The sequence below is a fragment of the Misgurnus anguillicaudatus genome, chromosome 11 (genome assembly GCF_027580225.2).
Source record: "Misgurnus anguillicaudatus chromosome 11, ASM2758022v2, whole genome shotgun sequence".
Taxonomy (NCBI): Eukaryota; Metazoa; Chordata; class Actinopteri; order Cypriniformes; family Cobitidae; genus Misgurnus; species Misgurnus anguillicaudatus.
This window is the reverse complement of record NC_073347.2, coordinates 2,549,545-2,570,567: the sequence shown is the minus strand read 5'-3', so window position 1 is coordinate 2,570,567 and position 21,023 is coordinate 2,549,545. Positions and strand designations below refer to the sequence as shown.

General features: G+C 36.5%; 1 protein-coding gene across 5 annotated transcripts in view; it reads left to right on the top strand.

The window, feature by feature from the left end:
- The window catches only part of LOC129416518 (uncharacterized), a 28,961-nt gene extending 12,158 nt beyond the window's left edge, over window positions 1-16,803 (top strand). The window contains exons 7-13 of one of the 5 annotated variants that reach the window (XR_012371987.1): window positions 553-597; window positions 784-828; window positions 5,142-5,191; window positions 6,888-7,098; window positions 14,911-14,980; window positions 15,115-15,340; window positions 15,446-16,803. Coding sequence is in view for 1 of the 5 variants with exons in the window: in XM_055170847.2 (XP_055026822.2) it covers window positions 553-597; window positions 784-828; window positions 5,142-5,191; window positions 6,888-6,929 (182 nt within the window). In the remaining 4 variants the exon portion in view is untranslated. Of the gene's footprint in view, window positions 1-552; window positions 598-783; window positions 829-5,141; window positions 5,192-6,887; window positions 10,355-14,910; window positions 14,981-15,114 lie in introns of those variants that run through there. The other 4 variants (XR_012371986.1, XR_012371985.1, XR_008635412.2 and 1 more) reach the window with 4 other exon arrangements.
- The last annotated feature ends 4,220 nt before the right edge of the window (window positions 16,804-21,023 follow it).

The following is a 21,023-nucleotide window of genomic DNA, read 5'->3' as shown; positions in this document are numbered from 1 at the left end:
GTATCATTCCACGTAAAACAATCTTCGAACGGTCCTCTAATTCCACACTTGTAAACAGTGGGGTGGTAGTTTTGCATACGTCTTGCGTGACCTTTCGGCATGCTTATGTATTACATAAGGTCACACTGGCGAGTCACAGGGATAGTGCAAGACCAGAAGTTGTGATTTAAAAGTACATATTTTTTATCTTACTGAAATCTACAATAATTCTGATAAATAACACCCTTATGCCTTGTTTGAGATACCGTTCAGGTCCAATAAAGTCTATTAAATTGAGAAAAATTTTGGAATGTTTTTCTTAAAAATCTTAATTTCTTCTTGACTGAAGAAAGAAAGACTTCAACATTTTTGATTACATGAAGGTAAGTAAATTACCATTTTTTTTTGTAATAACAGTGTCATATTGGGCCAAACAATCGGCACATATCCATGGGCTACCCAACTTTATAACTTTCCTTAGTTAAATATAAATGTTTTTTTATTCATGCACTTTCTGCAGTATGTTGTGTTTGAGGTATCATGATACATTTGTTACTTCCTTCCATCCCTTAGGGAGCAGCACGTCTTTGGACACCATCAAAACCCCAGACATGCCTTGTAAGACTGGATTTAATTGTGTGATCAGTGAATGGATTTTGTATCTAGAGTATAAAAGAAAACAAAAAGGCTTAATAACAGTGCTAAATTGAAAAGCAACTCAGCACATATCCAGGGGCTACCTAAATTGTTTTGTGTTTTGTTTGAGGTGTCATGATACATTTGTTATTTCATTCCATCCTTTAGGGAGCAGCACCTGTTTGGACACCATCAAAACCCCCCAAACACCTGGTAAAATTTACTTAACTACCACATCTTACACACTCATCTACCACATATTACACACTCCTCTACCACATCTTACATGTCCTCATCTACCACATCTTACATGTCCTCATCTACCACATCTTACATGTCCTCATCTACCACATCTTACATGTCCTCATCTACCACATCTTACATGTCCTCATCTACTACATCTTACACACTCACCTACCACATCTTACATGTCCTCATCTACCACATCTTACATGTCCTCATCTACCACATCTTACATGTCCTCATCTACCACATCTTACATGTCCTCATCTACCACATCTTACATGTCCTCATCTACCACATCTTACATGTCCTCATCTACCACATCTTACATGTCCTCATCTACCACATCTTACATGTCCTCATCTACCACATCTTACATGTCCTCATCTACCACATCTTACATGTCCTCATCTACCACATCTTACATGTCCTCATCTACCACATCTTACATGTCCTCATCTACCACATCTTACATGTCCTCATCTACCACATCTTACATGTCCTCATCTACCACATCTTACATGTCCTCATCTACCACATCTTACATGTCCTCATCTACCACATCTTACATGTCCTCATCTACCACATCTTACATGTCCTCATCTACCACATCTTACATGTCCTCATCTACCACATCTTACATGTCCTCATCTACCACATCTTACATGTCCTCATCTACCACATCTTACATGTCCTCATCTACCACATCTTACATGTCCTCATCTACCACATCTTACATGTCCTCATCTACCACATCTTACATGTCCTCATCTACCACATTTTACATCTCCTCATCTACCACATCTTACATGTCCTCATCTACCACATCTTACATGTCCTCATCTACCACATCTTACATGTCCTCATCTACCACATCTTACATGTCCTCATCTACCACATCTTACATGTCCTCATCTACCACATCTTACATGTCCTCATCTACTACATCTTACACACTCACCTATCACATCTTACACACTCATCTACCACATTTTACATCTCCTCATCTACCACATCTTACATGTCCTCATCTACCACATCTTACATGTCCTCATCTACCACATCTTACATGTCCTCATCTACCACATCTTACATCTCCTCATCTACCACATCTTACATCTCCTCATCTACCACATCTTACATGTCCTCATCTACCACATCTTACATGTCCTCATCTACCACATCTTACATGTCCTCATCTACCACATCTTACACACTCACCTATCACATCTTACATGTCCTCACCTACCACATCTTACATGTCCTCATCTACCACATCTTACATGTCCTCATCTACCACATCTTACATGTCCTCATCTACCACATCTTACACACTCACCTATCACATCTTACATGTCCTCACCTACCACATCTTACATGTCCTCACCTACCACATCTTACATGTCCTCATCTACCACATCTTACATCTCCTCATCTACCACATCTTACATGTCCTCATCTACCACATCTTACATGTCCTCATCTACCACATCTTACACACTCACCTACCACATCTTACATGTCCTCACCTACCACATCTTACATGTCCTCATCTACCACATCTTACATCTCCTCATCTACCACATCTTACATCTCCTCATCTACCACATCTTACATGTCCTCATCTACCACATCTTACATGTCCTCATCTACCACATCTTACACACTCATCTACCACATCTTACATCTCCTCATCTACCACATCTTACATGTCCTCATCTACCACATCTTACATGTCCTCATCTACCACATCTTACATGTCCTCATCTACCACATCTTACACACTCATCTACCACATCTTACATCTCCTCATCTACCACATCTTACATGTCCTCACCTACCACATCTTACATGTCCTCATCTACCACATCTTACATGTCCTCATCTACCACATCTTACATGTCCTCATCTACCACATCTTACACACTCACCTATCACATCTTACATGTCCTCACCTACCACATCTTACATGTCCTCACCTACCACATCTTACATGTCCTCATCTACCACATCTTACATCTCCTCATCTACCACATCTTACATGTCCTCATCTACCACATCTTACATGTCCTCATCTACCACATCTTACACACTCACCTACCACATCTTACATGTCCTCACCTACCACATCTTACATGTCCTCATCTACCACATCTTACATCTCCTCATCTACCACATCTTACATCTCCTCATCTACCACATCTTACATGTCCTCATCTACCACATCTTACATGTCCTCATCTACCACATCTTACACACTCACCTACCACATCTTACATGTCCTCACCTACCACATCTTACATGTCCTCATCTACCACATCTTACATGTCCTCATCTACCACATCTTACATGTCCTCATCTACCACATCTTACATGTCCTCATCTACCACATCTTACATGTCCTCATCTACCACATCTTACATGTCCTCATCTACCACATCTTACATGTCCTCATCTACCACATCTTACATGTCCTCATCTACCACATCTTACACACTCACCTACCACATCTTACATGTCCTCACCTACCACATCTTACATGTCCTCCCCTACCACATCTTACATGTCCTCATCTACCACATCTTACATGTCCTCATCTACCACATCTTACATGTCCTCATCTACCACATCTTACATGTCCTCATCTACCACATCTTACATGTCCTCATCTACCACATCTTACATGTCCTCATCTACCACATCTTACATGTCCTCATCTACCACATCTTACATGTCCTCATCTACCACATCTTACATGTCCTCATCTACCACATCTTACATGTCCTCATCTACCACATCTTACATGTCCTCATCTACCACATCTTACATGTCCTCATCTACCACATCTTACATGTCCTCATCTACCACATCTTACATGTCCTCATCTACCACATCTTACATGTCCTCACCTACCACATCTTACATGTCCTCATCTACCACATCTTACATGTCCTCATCTACCACATCTTACATGTCCCCACCTACCACATCTTACATGTCCTCACCTACCACATCTTACATGTCCTCACCTACCACATCTTACATGTCCTCACCTACCACATCTTACATGTCCTCACCTACCACATCTTACATGTCCTCACCTACCACATCTTACACACTCATCTACCACATCTTACATGTCCCCACCTACCACATCTTACATGTCCTCATCTACCACATCTTACATGTCCTCATCTACCACATCTTACATGTCCTCATCTACCACATCTTACATGTCCTCATCTACCACATCTTACATGTCCTCATCTACCACATCTTACATGTCCTCATCTACCACACCTTACATGTCCTCATCTACCACATCTTACATGTCCTCATCTACCACATCTTACACACTCATCTACCACATCTTACATGTCCTCACCTACCACATCTTACATGTCCTCACCTACCACATCTTACATGTCCTCACCTACCACATCTTACACACTCATCTACCACATCTTACATGTCCCCACCTACCACATCTTACATGTCCTCATCTACCACATCTTACATGTCCTCATCTACCACATCTTACATGTCCTCATCTACCACATCTTACATGTCCTCACCTACCACATCTTACATGTCCTCACCTACCACATCTTACATGTCCTCATCTACCACATCTTACATGTCCTCATCTACCACATCTGACATGTCCTCATCTATATTCTGTTTTCCCGTAAATAACAGAACTGTGTGTGCACAAAACAGAATTAAGCATTACTGTAAAGTGTTTTAAAGGACAAGTTCTGTATTTTACACCTAAAGTCCTGTTTTCAGATTGTTTATGATGAAATAGAACGGTTTTGACTGAAATGTCGACATATGCGGCTGCCCCGAGAATTTTGTGGTGTTTGTGTTTCACCTCCCACCTTTACAATGGGTTTAATGGTGCACTGGAACAATCCTTCCTAAAATGCATTAAACTTTCGTTTACAAAGACGTGAAACCGAGTGGTCAGGTGTGTTCACTGGTATGCTCACACAAAAATCGCTGCAAAATACGCATTCCAACTTGTGTTTCGAGTTTGCCAAAAGAAGTGCACAAGTTTTCGAAACTACCCAAAGTATTCTAATGTTTTGGCCAAAGAATGATTAATTTGACAAATAAGTAAAGGCCATCTGGAATTTGGTTCAGAGAATGGGCTTTAGTGTTGTAGCAAATTAGGAAAAACTATAAGACTAAGAGCTACAAGAAGAGTCTACAGCACACAAAATTTTAACAGCTGATTTTATTTTGTATATTCCATTTACACTTTACTCCCCTTCCCACAGATTTCAAATCTGCAGCTGTGGCTTATCAAACCTCCGGAGAAAACCAAGAGGTTAGAAAATATAAGAAAAGCATATTATCATAATATTTACTCCACTACATTTCATTATTTAAATACATTACACATCTAGTATTTTTTATTTTTATTTTATTTAAGTACAAAGTACTTTCGTACGTTTACTCAAGAAAAGTAAAAGTACACAATTTTTAGGTAATTAGGTATTAAATCAATTTTAATATGCAATGTAAAAGGAATACACGGTATGACTCTATGCTTTAGAATGTAGTGAAAATTTTTAGTAAAGTAGATTTTTCCCAAGACAAACACTCTGATAAAGCAAAGATGCTTGGAAAATTGAACTGAAATATTTTAGTATACACCTGAATTAAACCTTATAAATGAGCATAATATTAAACATTTTCTGAATTGCTAAAACAATTTTTTCTAAACCATCACTCATTTTCTCAAAAACCTTAAACACAAATCCAAATTGACAAACTAAATTCACAGAACCCCTGACTCTTTGTAAATTGTACAATTCCTTCAAAACCATTTCACCTGTACTCAAAATCAAACTAAGCTTTCAAATAATACACATATAAGTCTATGATATAAAACACTAGAGAGCATCCATAACTATGCCTAAAAAATAGAAAACACAACTTCTGCAAGTAACGCAATTACTGCAAGTAATAGTCAGTTTTCAATATTACTGTAAGCAGCACTTATTTTGAAAGATGTCAGCAATCCAATTGCCAATTTGGCCAATTGCATCGTCTCTGGTGTCCTGTTCCTCATCGTACTCATTCATCTGACTCTCAGACAAATAAAAGTGCTGCTTACAGTAATATTAAACAGTTACTATTACTAGCAGTACTTAAAGTATTCACTAATTCACAGAACTTGTGATTACAGTAATATAGATTTTTTACTGTATTTTTCAAGTGTGTTGTTATATACAATAAACATGTATTTTTTGTAAGCAGATATCCTGAAAGTTGTGTTTTCCTTTTTTTAAGGTAGTGTCTAATGAATGCTCTGTAGTGTTTTATGTTATAAACTCATGTGTTCATAATTTGAAAGCTTAGTTTGATTTTGAGTACAGGTGGAATTGCTTGATTCTGCTAGTAGAGTCAAGTGTTCTGTGAATTTAGTTTGACAATTTGTGTTTAAGGTTTTGAGAAAGTGAGTGATGGTTTCAAAAAATGTGTTTTAGCAATTCAGAGAACCTGTATAAACTATGCTATGCATATGAAGTAACTGTTTTATAAAAGCAATAAGGCCCGCGAAGAAGTGGATTTCATAAACGGCTAATGGGCTTATTGCTTACCCCATGATTTACTCACCCTCAGCCATACATGATATACATTATTATCTTTATTTATTTATTTACTTATCTTTAATTAGAACACAATCAGTCACCTTTCTTTTCTGTGTGTAATCGTTTTTGTAAGAAAAATATCCATATTTAAAACTTTATAAATTGCAATAACTGGCTTTTGGTGACAGCAATTCTCTTGACTTCACGTTTGTCACTTTGTCACTACACATCGTACTACGCTGAAACTCTCTGGTAAAAGAGCATTGGCAGTTATTAGAATTTTTGTAATTGTGACAATTTCCAGTTTATTAACGAGTCACAAAGTTGGACTTGTTAAATGTGAACTTGAAAGATCAAGAAAGAAAATAAAAGTGTTTTCTGTTTTCTTTGCTAAATGTTTAATTTGTAAAATGTTTCTTTACGTAGGTTGAAATTGGTAAAGGTCTGGTGATAAGCATGGAAAAATGAAAAAAAATTCAATTAAACATGAAAGACAGCCTGTTTGTCAAGGAGTTGGCAGTCTGCATTTGGGGGTCGAGCACATTGGCCAACCGAAGCCTTGAGGGAAAAAGTTGCCCCAGCACCAAATCCACTCCTAGGCCCCCTTTAACACCCCACAAATACAGAACACTTGAAAGTAAGTGATGTTTGAACTTTAAATGATTATGTTAAACTTTTGATTTGTAGAAACACACATACTCATTAAACCTTAAGGGGTGGTTTCCCGGACAGGGATTAGCTTAAACCAGGACTAGGCCTTAGTTTAATTAGGAAATATTCCTTGATTTAAAAAACATGCCTTACGACAAACATTACTTGTGTGCTTTTTGAGGCAAAACAAGGGGCACTGATGTATTTTAAGATTTGTCAATGCAAGTTGTTTTCAGTTCGGACAGCTCTTACATTTATTTTAGTCTAGGACTAGTCTAATCCCTGTCCGGGAAACCGCCCCTAAATGTACTGCGAGTCACTTTGGATGAACGTGTGTCCAAATGCTTAAAATGTGAGTGCAAAACATATAAAAAGGTTTTGTGTATATCCATATCTTGTTCTAGGTTGCTTTCAAAAGTGGCTGGAGGGTAAAAATTTAGATGAGGAAGAACTCAAGAACAGAGTGGGAAAGCTGGGGCGATACGTCACTGAAAAAATACAAGACATCAACAAAAGGAAAAAAAAAGTTTAAAATAGTGAAGACTGCAACAATAAATAAGTTTAAAAATATATGTCAGGGAGCTACACTGCGACCAAAATGGTCGCATATGCGAACTTTTGAACTGCCGTTGCGACCCTAATTTTTAATGGGTCGCAAATGTGCTACCTCATGTTTTAGACAATATGCTATGATTTACTATGAGCATTTATTAAAACATAAATGTGGATTTTAAGAATACGTTTTATAACGTGCTCTCTGAGCCATCAACACGTTGGCTTCATTTTGCGTGAAAGCACGTCGTGTCTCTCCCCATCAGTGTGCGTTTGCGTGCTCAGCTGTTTCTCAATGAATTATTAGGTGCGACGCGAAGCAAGCGCAGTGTCTTCCATGTTTCTGAACTTGAGCAGAGGTCTTTCTTCACTGAGGACGCGGGACCCGTATGGTTCTTCTATGGTTTTAAATGGTCTGTCGGGTCCGGTTAGGTCCTAGTTTAATTACTTTGGGTCCCAAGTCTGATTAATATTGAGTTTATAACCCGAGTCGATCGGAAAACGGCCATAAGCGCTACCGCGCTAAAGCTCGAGTGCAGTTTAGCGTGCCTTCGGTTTCTATGGCGATGGTTCTTGTTACGACCACGCGCTGTGTTTTCTTTCTCACATGTTTTTAATAATCTTATTATTAATAAACCATATATTTTCTAAAACCATATCCATATTAAGTTTGCACAGATTGTAGCAAAAAAGCAGTGCTAATGTCAAGCCCATTGCACTAAACGAGCAAAGTAATGTAAAGTTTGTCACCGGGACAGCAAGTAGATTTGAAAATAAAATAAGTGGAATAATATTATTGAAATAATAAGTGGATTAAGCTTTTTAAATCGGCAAGAGAGAAATAGAAAGATAGAGCAGAAGCAGTAAAAGTGCCTATTTAATAGAAATTATTACCATTATAACATCAGTGTTGGGGTAGTTACTCAAAAAATGTAATTAGTTACTAGTTACTAGTTACTTCTTAAAATTGTAATGAGATTACTTTACTAGTTACTGCATTTGAAAAGTAACTTCACTACTTATTACTTTACTTTACTTTTTCTTAATTTACCACATAGATACATGGACATGGTTTAGGCGGGGTCGGCTGATGATGAGTGACTACTTTAAATGACCGGCCAGGGCTCTAGACTAACTTTTTGCACTGGTTGCACTGGTGCGCCTAACATTTTTTCTTAGGTGCACCAGCACAAAAGTTAGGTGCACCCTAATTTTTGACCCCATCGGATTTATAGTTCGCCCAAAAATTAAAATTCTGTATAACTTATTTGTAAATCAGGTTTGTAACTCTCATGTTGTTACAAACCTGTATAAATGTCTTTGTTCTGGTGAACATGAATGAAAATATTTTGAGGAATGTTTGTAACCAAACCATTCATGAGCCCCATTCACTTCCATAGTATTATTTTTTCCTACTATAGAAGTGAATGGGGCTCATGCTTGGTTTGGTTGTTAACATTTCTCAAAATATGTTGCTTTGTGTTTATCAGAACAAAGATATTTATACAGGTTTGTAACAAAATTTATAATTTATTTTTGGGTGAACTGTCCCTTTAACACCGCAAGTTTAGCGCCCATGGTGGTTTCATACAGAATATAAACATGTAGGCTATTTTATAATTTTCATGTTGTCATTCCATTTTCCTTATACGAGTCATGCACAGTCCTGTTTGATAACCCGCATCCGCGCGATTAAAATAACAGTTGACCCGTTATCCGACATCAGCATCAATTTATTTCATACCCGTTTTACATAAAGACTGCGACCGGCCGCACCGCAAATCGTGATGTAAGTAGAAACCTTTAAAGATCTTCATGCAGAACATTGACAGAAATAAGCACAGGACCATGCTTGTTCAAATATATTATCATTTAATGTGAAACTTTGTGAGGGTCGGCTGATTGACAGCTGAGCGGACAGCAGTGTTTGAACACTCATAAGCGCTGCGCTTATATTTATTATTACCTTATAAATTGATGATATGATTGCAGTGATTCCAAAGGGATGTCCAAAAAAACTCAAGTAGAATGTTAAATGTTTAAAGTTTAATGTCTCTTTCTCGCTGCCCTGTGTAAACCCACGCGGGTGATGGCATGAAACGCGTGAGGAGCTTGCATTTTGCATTACCTTAAATTATGGTCATATAAATAAAAGTAAAACAACATTCTAAACTGTAATGTGTAAATTTATTTATGTAAAGTTACACTCGCAATAATAACAAAACATTGTGCTTTTTTAAATAGGTAAAAAGTGTTTTGTGCTGCATCGGTTTGGGAGTACGTCACACAAAAATAAACTCATATAGGCTATAGGCTACTTTTGAATTCGTTTTGTTAATTTGCTAATTATTTAAGGGAAACACATTTCATATAGGCTTATTTATTTTATTATTTTTGTCACCAAAGAAAGACGTAATCATCACGTTCTATTCATTTTAATGCTTTTTGCGCATAAACTAAACCCTTGGGGGAATTATTTATAAATGAATCAACAACGCAAATCAAGGAATTAACTTATTTCTCTATTTAAGACAGTCTGGCAGGGCGGTAACAGTGATACATCAAACACCGAAAAGTTTATAGGATTAGATTTGGAAGTAAGATTATGAAGAAAACAGCGGTCCTGACTCCTGGCTTTTTTCTATAAATTGAGCGCACGCGACATTGCTGTTTGGGTTACGTTCAAATAATTTCTTTAAAAGAATTATGCTCTGGCTCTGACTCGATTGAGGTTCATTACCTAATTCCGTCTTCGGGTTCAGACCTCTCGATCCCTGACCGGTAAGTTAAGCAGGATCTTTCGCCACAAGTGTTGTTTTGCCATGCTGGGCTTACAAATGCTCAGACAGGTTGCTCATCGCGTTGTCAGCAGTTGAAAGACACTTGTCGTGTGGGCATAGTGTGCATTTCACACGAATATTTTTGTACTTTCGAGCAATACGCTGAAAGTAATGTGAATATCGCCCCAGTGGCTGAAACCCTCTGTCTTCATTTCCCGCTCCCCTTTGCACCAGCAGCTACGTCAAATCAATCTCTATGGCAACGGCACACGTACAGGGACACGCATGCACGCACCACTTAAATAGACAGAACTTTACACCCAGGCAAACACTGCTTGGGTAACGCAGGAAAGCGCGTTCCTATAGTCTAGTAAAGTAGTGTAGTTACCAATATTATTAGTGTAATGCGTTACTTTACTTCGTTACCCAAAAAAGTAATGTAGTTACTGTAATCCGTTACTTTGTAACTCGTTACCCCCAACACTGATAACATCAGTCATAACATCAGTCACATTTATAATCTATAGACCTGCACTGTCTATTAATATACTATACATCGTAATGTATTATATTGAGTTTGATAAAAGGGGTCTAATTGCTTCATATATCAGTGCAAAAACAGTAAGTGTTTTCGTGGTGCTTTGACAAACAGTGTCAGCTTTGTTAATGGCAAAGAAAGTTTGGAGTGTTTAGATTAATGAAATATAATGTGAAATTAATATTAATTTTCAATAAATCAAAGTATTGTGTTGTGTCACACATTATTAGTTCTTCGTCATATGTATAGTAGACCATTATTTGTCAGTGGGTAATGATTGCCCTTTTTACCGGTTACCACCACCAAGTAAATTTCAGATCTGTGGGAAACACTGACTGCAACGTTTAAGAAAACAAGGCGGCATGTGGTTTAAAAGATGGCAAGTAAAATAAAAAGCATATCTGTATGCAATACAGTTTCATTATTGTTCATTATTATCCAGAGCGCTTTAATATAACTTGAAAAAAATATGTGCGACCAAATCATATTTTGCGCCAGTAACTGAAAAAGTTGGTAGCGCAAGTGCCACCAGTGGAAAAGGTTAGTGTAGTTCCCTGTATGTTACTGTAATTTCTGTTAGCTTTACTATACGGCAAGTTGTAGACATTGTTATGTTAGTATTAATATATCTATATCTCTTTTTCTTTTAAAAATGTATCTTACGTGTTACACACACATACATGCATACATACATACATACATACATATAACATACATGTGTAACACATACGATTCATTTTTAAAAGAAAAAAGATATAGACAATATTAATACTAACATTACAATGTTAGTTTTATGTTTAAATATATAATTTATCATTTCATTACCCTATACATCGTATATTTAATATATTAATTTATAAATAAATACATTTTTCTTGAATGCATGTGCATGCTTCATTGTTTTATCATATGGTTTACTACTGAAAATAACCAGCTTGCTACACCAGGTAAAGCCAGGCTGGGAGACCAGCTTAAGCTGGTTTTAGCTGGTCTCCCAGCCTGGCTTTAGCTGGGGTAGCAAGCTGGTCAATCTGAAGGACCAGCTGAGCCACCAGCTACCAGCAAATGCTGGTTTTAGACCAGCTACCATGTTCCAAAACACAGCTTGAGCTGGTCAAGCTGGTTTTTCCAGCAGGGCAGTCATCATTTTTTAAAATACTTTGACTTAAATAGTGACATTTTTACATTTAGAATATCTGCTAATGATGCGAACATTTTGATTATTATGTTGTACATGTAGAAAATCGGCTAAACATATCGGCCATCGGCTGCCCTGATTTCTAAATATCGGCAGCATCGGCCAGAGAAAAAGCCATATCGGTCGACCTCTAATCTCTAGCCTGGTGGTCAGGACATGAATGGATCAAATCAGCAGATTTGCGAAGTTTTATTTATCTCCACATTAGGGGTGGGCGATAAACCGGTAGACATAATTAACCGGTAGAAAATTGTCAACCGGTAGAGATTTTGGACTATCGTTTCTATCGAGGTTACGCGCCCACGTCACGCTCCTATGCACGTGGTAGTTAAAACGTAACGTTTGCACACATATTTAAGCACTGCAGTTTTAAAACAAGTTATTTTAAGCCATTGAAACACAGACAACAGATCTGTATGCGAGCATTCTTTCTGTGTGTCAGGAGCGGACAAGTCGCGCAACCGCTGCTCTTTCTGTCTGTGAGGAGCGCGCAAGTCGCGCGACCGCTGCTCATTAAGCTTGTGAACATTTGTCCGCTTTATTGGCCTTAAATACAGATTGGCGTTAAAATGCTCGTCTTTGCAAGCATCCTCATAAACACGACCAGTTGGGTCTTAAGAGAAAGTAAACAGCTAAAAGAGAAAGCGCATGTGTAACAGTATATTAGATCCGGACTTGGTCTTAAATGGGAAGTTACCTAATTTTGCTCCTGTCTGTCACTCGTGTTAATCAAACAGCATTGATAGAAAATCTCTCACTGCTCCTGATTAAATCACTTTTCTACCTTAAATAAAAATATATATATAAGCCTACACATATATGCATAATTATTTATTATCATTCTTATTTCATTGACTGTTTATCTTCAGAGAGCTTAAGTTTTGTTTGTTTTTATCTTCTTTTTATGCTTGTATATGTTTTTGTGAGAATTATGAACATTTCTATGGTATTAAAGATTTAACCTTATTAAAACATAAAAAAAACTCTACCGTGATACATATCGTTATCATGATATAAAATTAATCCTATCGTGATAGAAGATTTTGGTCATATCGCCCACCCCTACTCCACATATATCATAAACAATAATTAGCATGGTAACTTTGCAGTATACCACATTATATATTTCCTACTGTAAGGTACCACCCACCAGCCCAACGACGGATGCAAGTAGAGTGGGTGAAGGGGTCTCGTGTTCGTTCCTTCCTCAGCGCTTCTACAATAATAATTCCATTTATTAGATTTCAATTTATTTATTTTACCTCGGTAGTTAAATTATAATCTGACTCCAATTTATAAATTATAAATATTATTCTGATATTGATCGTAATTTATATTTATCATTATTATGTTTTCATTCTCTTAATTATTTAAATATACATAGAGAATAAGTTATAATCCTGAAGGTGCTAAGGTACAGCTGGGCGTAGAGGAATTCTCCTTCTAACTTAAATTAAAATCAGAGGTTTCTCCAAAACACATTGAAAATAAGAGGATCCATCTATAGTTTAGGTTGAGGCCTTTCTCCATCCAACCTATAAAGTGAGGCAATTATACACATCATATTTTCAATAGAGGTAATTTTCCTAATCTAGGCCCCCTTCGGTATATTCTCTTAAATACTTAAAATACAAGAAAAGTTAACAATTTATTATGCCAGGCAGGTTACACTTAAATCAATCATTTAGTTGTTCAAATTCATCAAGTCAAACATTCATTAAAAAGATCAGCATATAAAGAAAAGTCACAAAGTAAAATTCATACCTGGCAATCAAAGACACACAGTAGTGTGGGAAGTTCTGAAATACAGATGCTTCCCCGAGTCCTTTGCCAATGTTCCTTATATACACCAGTGAAATGAGAGTTATGGTCAATATGGTTTTTTCATTTAGTTTCTCGTGGCCCTAAAGGTCACCAAATGGGATTGCCCTCCATCTGTACTTAAGATCACCTATAGAAAAGACGCGCCTCTTAGAGGACAAAGGATATGTTTTAAAGTTAAATCTCCAATATACGCTTATCTTAGACTCAAAGAAATTAGACCTCTTTTTACCCATCGCACCATGACCTTTAAAAAGATATCAAACATGTTGTAACAGTATTTCCATCATCACAACATATGATATACTCAATATTACATGTGTTTAGTATATTTCCAGCAACAAGATCTTTGAGAGGGGAAGAAATACAGGTCAGTTCCTGGGTATCAGTGACCCCTGTGGACAGAGACAACACCCTCTCTCGGGAACAGGCATAGAATGTGGTTTTATTGTTTTATGGTCCTGCTCCAAAAACACACTCTTGTCCATCTGCCCTACACTACGATGTATATATGATTTCCAAATGATATATGCAAGTATTAAACGGCAATAAATGTCTCATCTATCTCTATGGCTCTGGCTGAGGCTTTCTCCACTTCTCCCCAACGTGATGTAATACCAAAAACATAAAAAAGTGGTCTCTATTTAAGACCATTTTTGAGACATTAAAAAAATGATATATATCTTGAGTGATTTGTGTAATCGACAGTGGTGTTTAACCTGCAACACCCCTTTTATGAATCTGATGCATAAAATATATAAAAACAAGAAAATAAGATATGTGGGGGAAAATGTGAGTATTACCAGCAATGTTGAGCATTATAAGCATACGTTATTTGGCAAACATAAGGCATTTGTAATTATAAAGCGTTTGCACGTGTGTGTGTTTTCTCCTTGCGATGTAAAATAGGCCTTCAACTGAAACAGATAATGACTGGAGTCCATTCCCGACTCCCAAGCGACCACATTCAACATAACAAGTAATTTGTTATAATGTACTTTTTTTCTGAAATAGTTTTGTGTTGTTGTGTGCAGATAAGTTTTGAATTGATAGTTATGTAGTATGTAGTGCTCTTTCTTATTTTGTTATCATGTGTCTATTTGGATTCTCCAGGTGCACATTTTTTGTTTGGAAAAAAGCTCACAGAAACTAAAACCAGATGTATGCAGCGTTGCCAGGCGTGCAGCACCAGCGTAAACCAGCTAAGACCACTCTTCTAAGCTTTCAGTCTGGTAAAGCTGGATTTTCGATCTGAACAGCTAAAAGTGGACTCTAAAAACCTCTCTAAAACCAGCCTGCTACACCAGCTAAAACCAAACTGGGAGGTCAGGTCAACTAGGTTAGGTTGGTTTTAGCTGTTTTTCAGTAGGGAATGTTTATCCCTATACTAAAGTTATCCTCATTGTGATATGTCTTTGAATAATCTCTTATTATTATCACACAGGTCCACGTGCTCGTCTCCACTCAAACCTTTGCAGAGAAATGAAACAGTGACTGCATGTTTGATCTACAGTCGCCACCTAGTGGTGATAAAAATGAATAGCATTAACAGAAAGTATGATTTCAACATGTTTTTGGTGGTATGGTACAGTGCTTTATATAGATTAATGGTATATGGTACAGTCTACTTTAGCTTAAAGGTAAATATAACAGTGAATGAAGATAATTTTTAAACTGTGTTTAGGGTTTAGATGTAGTTTAATAAAGTTCAGAGTATCAGTGAAGCAAGTTTGAGAGATTTCTACATAAAATCTATAATTTTAAAAATATAATCTTGATATCTTTAATAAGGTAAAATTTTTAAATAAGGTCTATCTCTATTTACAGTTGTATTATGCCACATTTAACCTCCTAAGACCTGGATGTCACATATGTATACATGCAGGGACGTGCACAGACATTTTGAGGGGCAGGGGCTCAAGTGAAATAAAGGGCACCTTTCATAATTATGTATATTTTTTTCTTTTTCTTTTTAAAGCTGCGGTCTGCAACTTATTTTATCATATTTTTTGATCATATTCACTGAAACCAACACTATGCTTGGATAGAACAACATCAATTAGACTGTTTAAGAAAAAAATCCGCGCTTCTAGATCCACCTGGAGCCTGTTATTTGTTTTGCAAAAATCCACAGCTCCCGGTTCATTTGGTCCTATCAGTGCAGGCTGGTTCATTTGGTCCAATCAGCGCAGGGCTGTGTAAAATCTGCCTGTCAATCACAGTACCTGCACGCGCCACAGATCCCCATCCCCCTACAATATCACGTGCATCCGCCTGAATTCATAGTTGTTTTGGTTTGAACAGCGTGATGGCGGAGAGAACTTTCAGTAACAAACTTCAGATTTCTCGGTTAACAACTAGAGCTAGGAAAACAACCAATGAAAAGAAGGAAACAAAGATAGAAAGGGACTGTGACCGTATTAAAACTAGGATCAATATCGGACCGGCATTTGAAAGGAATCTACGAGATTTCAAGCTAGATGCAGAGCTTGCCACATTTCTTCTCGACAGGTAATTGTGCTTTATCAACCATTGATTGTATTTCGGAGTGTTATGTAAGTGATCTAAGTATTCTTGCTAAGTATGCGTTCACAATAATACTTTTGCACACGCGCTGACGAGAACAAGCTCTGAGGGAGGTTGCTCGGAGGTAGTGGGGGAGGGACATGAAATTGTAAACATTTGGAAACTGCTCAATCCTCCAGAGTTGCCGACGGCAGCTTTAAACAAAAAGTATATATATTAACACAATTCTGACTTCCTCTTTAAAAAAAAGATTTAAAAAGTTAATTAATTTTATCAAACTCACGCAATTGTTTTATTTTCAAAAGATGTCTACAAAATAATCAGTTCACACAGACACCATGGGCTCCTTAGTATTCTAGGTTTATAGAGAAGCAAAGGAAGCCATTACACAATGTGCATGTTTTGAAAACATTAGATTACATATTAATTACAAATTTGTTAAAATGCTAAAAACAAAGTTGTGACTGCTGAGTTAGCGCTACATGCCAATAAATGCTATATCATATGCTAGCGTTTAGCTGATTAGTTGTTAGTTGTTACTCAAAATGTATTTTTGTCTGATAAGGGCTCAAAATATAAGGTCTGTTTACTAATATGAGCTTCTGGCATGAGCCTCAGAGCTGAGCCAATCAGAGCAGAGCTCAACATTATTATTCATGACCCAAAAATAGACCATTTAATTCAAATGACAAATTCTAGGGTTGTAAATAGACATGTAAAAACGTTTCTGGATATTTTTTGCACTTAATAAAGCAACATACCTTCTATGTAATTGTCAAAGAACAATTTAACATATTATGACAACACATCCTATGGCACCTTTAATCTTAGGTTTCATATTTATTAGGGTTACACATGTAAGAAACAACAAATATAGATTAGGCCTATTTTATTTGTATTTTATATTTTACTTTTTTGTGATGTCAGTGAAAATTCAGACTGGGCAAGTAAAATACTGAACCATCAGATTTCTTCCCAATCTACTCCAGCACTCCAGTATAACACATTATACTTATTTAACAGCCATTACAAAAAACGCAAACCAAAAAGCTTACTACTGCAGTTAGCAATTATTTTATTGTTTGTGCTTTATTATTTTATGAGCAGTGTGTTTAAAATACATACACTACACTGTTTCAAGTTTGCAACTCTTCAGGTTAATATGGGATTGTCATGGAAAACAATGTCCCTGAATCGTTATGTGTAACAACGTGTCCCATATTTTGTGCATAAAACTGTTAATATAAGAATGTTTTCTTCCTCACACACTTACCGATAGCTGCCTGCATAATCATACACATGATCGCGTCTCGTTCATGCTGAGCTTTGGCGCTTGAAGCGCGAATGATGCAGCACGAGTGTAGAGAAGCCAATCGTAAAGCGAAGTAAGTTAGAGAGGCGGGACTAAGTTAAGGTAAAGCCAATCATATTAGCGATGTGAATTTTGGAGGCGGGACTCATCTGTTAACCGTTTGTGTGCCACAAATAGCGCTATTTTTCTTTATATAAGAGTTTAAATCTCATTTAAATGATTCCTGAATAAATTCATGTTAAATTAAATAAGCAACAAGTAAAAAACACAAGAAACAGACAGACATCAGTTGTTATATGAATAAAGATCATATTATTATTATTATTATTTTTTAAAAAGCACCCCAGAAAAAAGGGCACTTTCTCTCCAGGAATAAAAAGGGCAGGTGCTCAAGCCCCCTTTGATGTCTATGTGTGCACGTGCCTGTATACATGAATGTTTTTGTTGTTTGCACCATAATACTTAATTCTGTGTAACTGGAACATGTTATACACAAACATGGACAAATACACTGCTTCATGTTCAAAGAAAAATATTTGATTATTATATTTATTGGTTCCCAAAAATAGCTGATAGAAATCTGAAAAAAAAGACAAATCCTTAGGAGGTTAATTTAGGCTTCATGTTATCTAACCAAAGATAGGAGATTGTTGCATAAAATTGGTTTGGGCAGAAAAAATAATTTTGGTAGTGGACACCTTTTTTAAGATCTTTTCCTCTCATCTCATACAGTATTTGTCCACCACCATGACCCTTTAGTCTCTGTGGTGGTTCTTCAACAGTCAACATGTCAAATATCCTTTAATGTGTTTGGGAATTAATATTAAGTGTTTAGTGAATTTAACCCTGCAGTAAACCCAGCAATATGTAACTCTGCTGATGCTTCAACTGCTGTAAGGAATGAGGGATTATTAGCTAACTTAATGTCTGTTTTTGCCAGTGTTTAACTATTTGATACGTGTGAAGGATTTTTAACAATGACAAAAAACTTTTGTATGTATCATGCATTAAAATATATGACCTTTGATGCTTTTTAATGATTTAAATAAAATCTCCATACAATCTGAGCATGTCTGTGTTTTACTCTCGATTAATACTCTCTTCTTTTAACATTACTGGTAATTAACATAGCGCCATCTAGTGGTTGTTAATGAATAACACAATAGGTCTAAATATATTAATACAAAATAGCATCTATACATACTGTAAAATACATTTTAAAAAGTAGTAATAAGCATTAAGACATATTAAAGAGTTTTGATATATATATATATCTACAATAAAAAGTCCAAACGTTGTAAATAGTTTTAATTAAACAACACAGGGGACATAAATATATATATATATGTAACTCATCACAGTTGAACCGTAAACAGAACAAAGTCATTAAACTCCATGACAACCATACTGTAGAACTTATCGTTGTCATAGAGACATTATGACATCACAATCGGTGCCTATAAAACGCTCAGCCAGATGAGACCGGTATCATTTGACTGATCTGAACGCTTGCCTTTGGTTGACTCCGAACGCTACTGTACAGATTATCAAGTGAATTTGCAGACTTTCAAAAAGTTCGCAACTTTAAACTGCTTGACGCACTGTGTACGGACAGACAGTTTACTTAGATTTCAACCCTCTGTGAACCGAGTCTAAGCACAGTTAAGTCTGCAGTTATCTTTTCACATCATGTTTCGTCCTGTAACACCATTGTCCGACAAGGACATGGAAGGAGCAGATGTTGAAAATATGGATCTGCCGAATGCTGTGCCGAACTTTGACTATGTCCCTGATTTTGGACTTTCGTCACAAGTCGGGCGCGCTGCCGGCTTTATTAAAGTACCGTTAACCATGTTTGGTTGGATGTAAATGTTTCACTTTCGTAAGGGATGTATAACATAATAAATAGGTAGCAGTGCATACTGTTGTTATCCAGACTGTTTTGTTCATTTACTGAAGCCAATGTTGTGTACTATTTTTATTTTTGCTTGCTTGTTTTCTCATGATCACAACTTAATTTCTCGTTATCTCAAGTTAACAAAAGTTGTATTTTTTGTGATGTGATGAAAGCTCTTGGGTTCTTAATATGTATGTACATGAACGGGTTGTATTGTTTGAAGACAGCAGAGGTATATTTTGGTAAATTAGGGGATGAACAAATTAGGTTTTACTTAGATCAGGGATTCGTTTAAGATGAAATCGATTCGTCAGTATGTAGTTGACAATTTGATAGTGGTGAATTTAGGGACCGTCTCTAAAGTTACTCTTTAATATACACGTTTCTACTTTATACAGCATTTAAATGGAATAACTTTTAGTCAACAAACAGTCACAAACCCAACTGTGTTGATATGGTTGTCGGCTATTATGTACACTTTTACTTATATAGTTATTAATATAATTGTTAATTACTATTAAAGATAGAATCGTGTACATTATTACTTTGAAGATGGTCCCTAAATTCACACACATTATGGGGTGCTTTCCCGGGAAGAGATATCTTAAACCAGGACTAGGCCTTAATTTATTTAGGAAATATAACTAGTTTTAACAAACATGCGTTACTAAAAACATTACTTGTGTGCATTTTGAGGCAAAACAAAGGGCACTGATGTATTTTAAGATATGTCAGTGCAAGTTCCTTTCAGTTTGGACAGCTCTTATTTATATATCTTATACGTTTTTATGTAATTATTAGCTACACGTATGCATCAGCAGTTCACTTTAAAATACACTAAATATTATGGACAGGAAATTACATTATGACATTTGGATTGTCAGGATAACAACTTTTTGTTATCTCGAGATCCCCAGAAAATAAAGTCATGATCACGAGAAAACAAGCAAGCAAAAAAATATTAATGCATGTTCTCTGTCGGCTTCAATACAATTTAGACAAAAAGAAAAATTATAATTTCAAATGAAGGCATTACTTTATTGAATTATTTTGTACAGTTGAATAAATAATAGATTAAAATAAGTGACAAGTTTTAGACACATATTGATCACTTCCGTTAAAGCATTCATTTCATAACATTATTTATTGAATTGCAGTGTTGGGATGGAGATGTGATGATGGTGGAATGGATTTTGTCCTACCAAGTGCGGTCCCTGACATTGTCCCGAACAACGGACATTTGTTAGACAGACGCGCCGGGAGTTCACATCCACGAGGAGGAGTAAA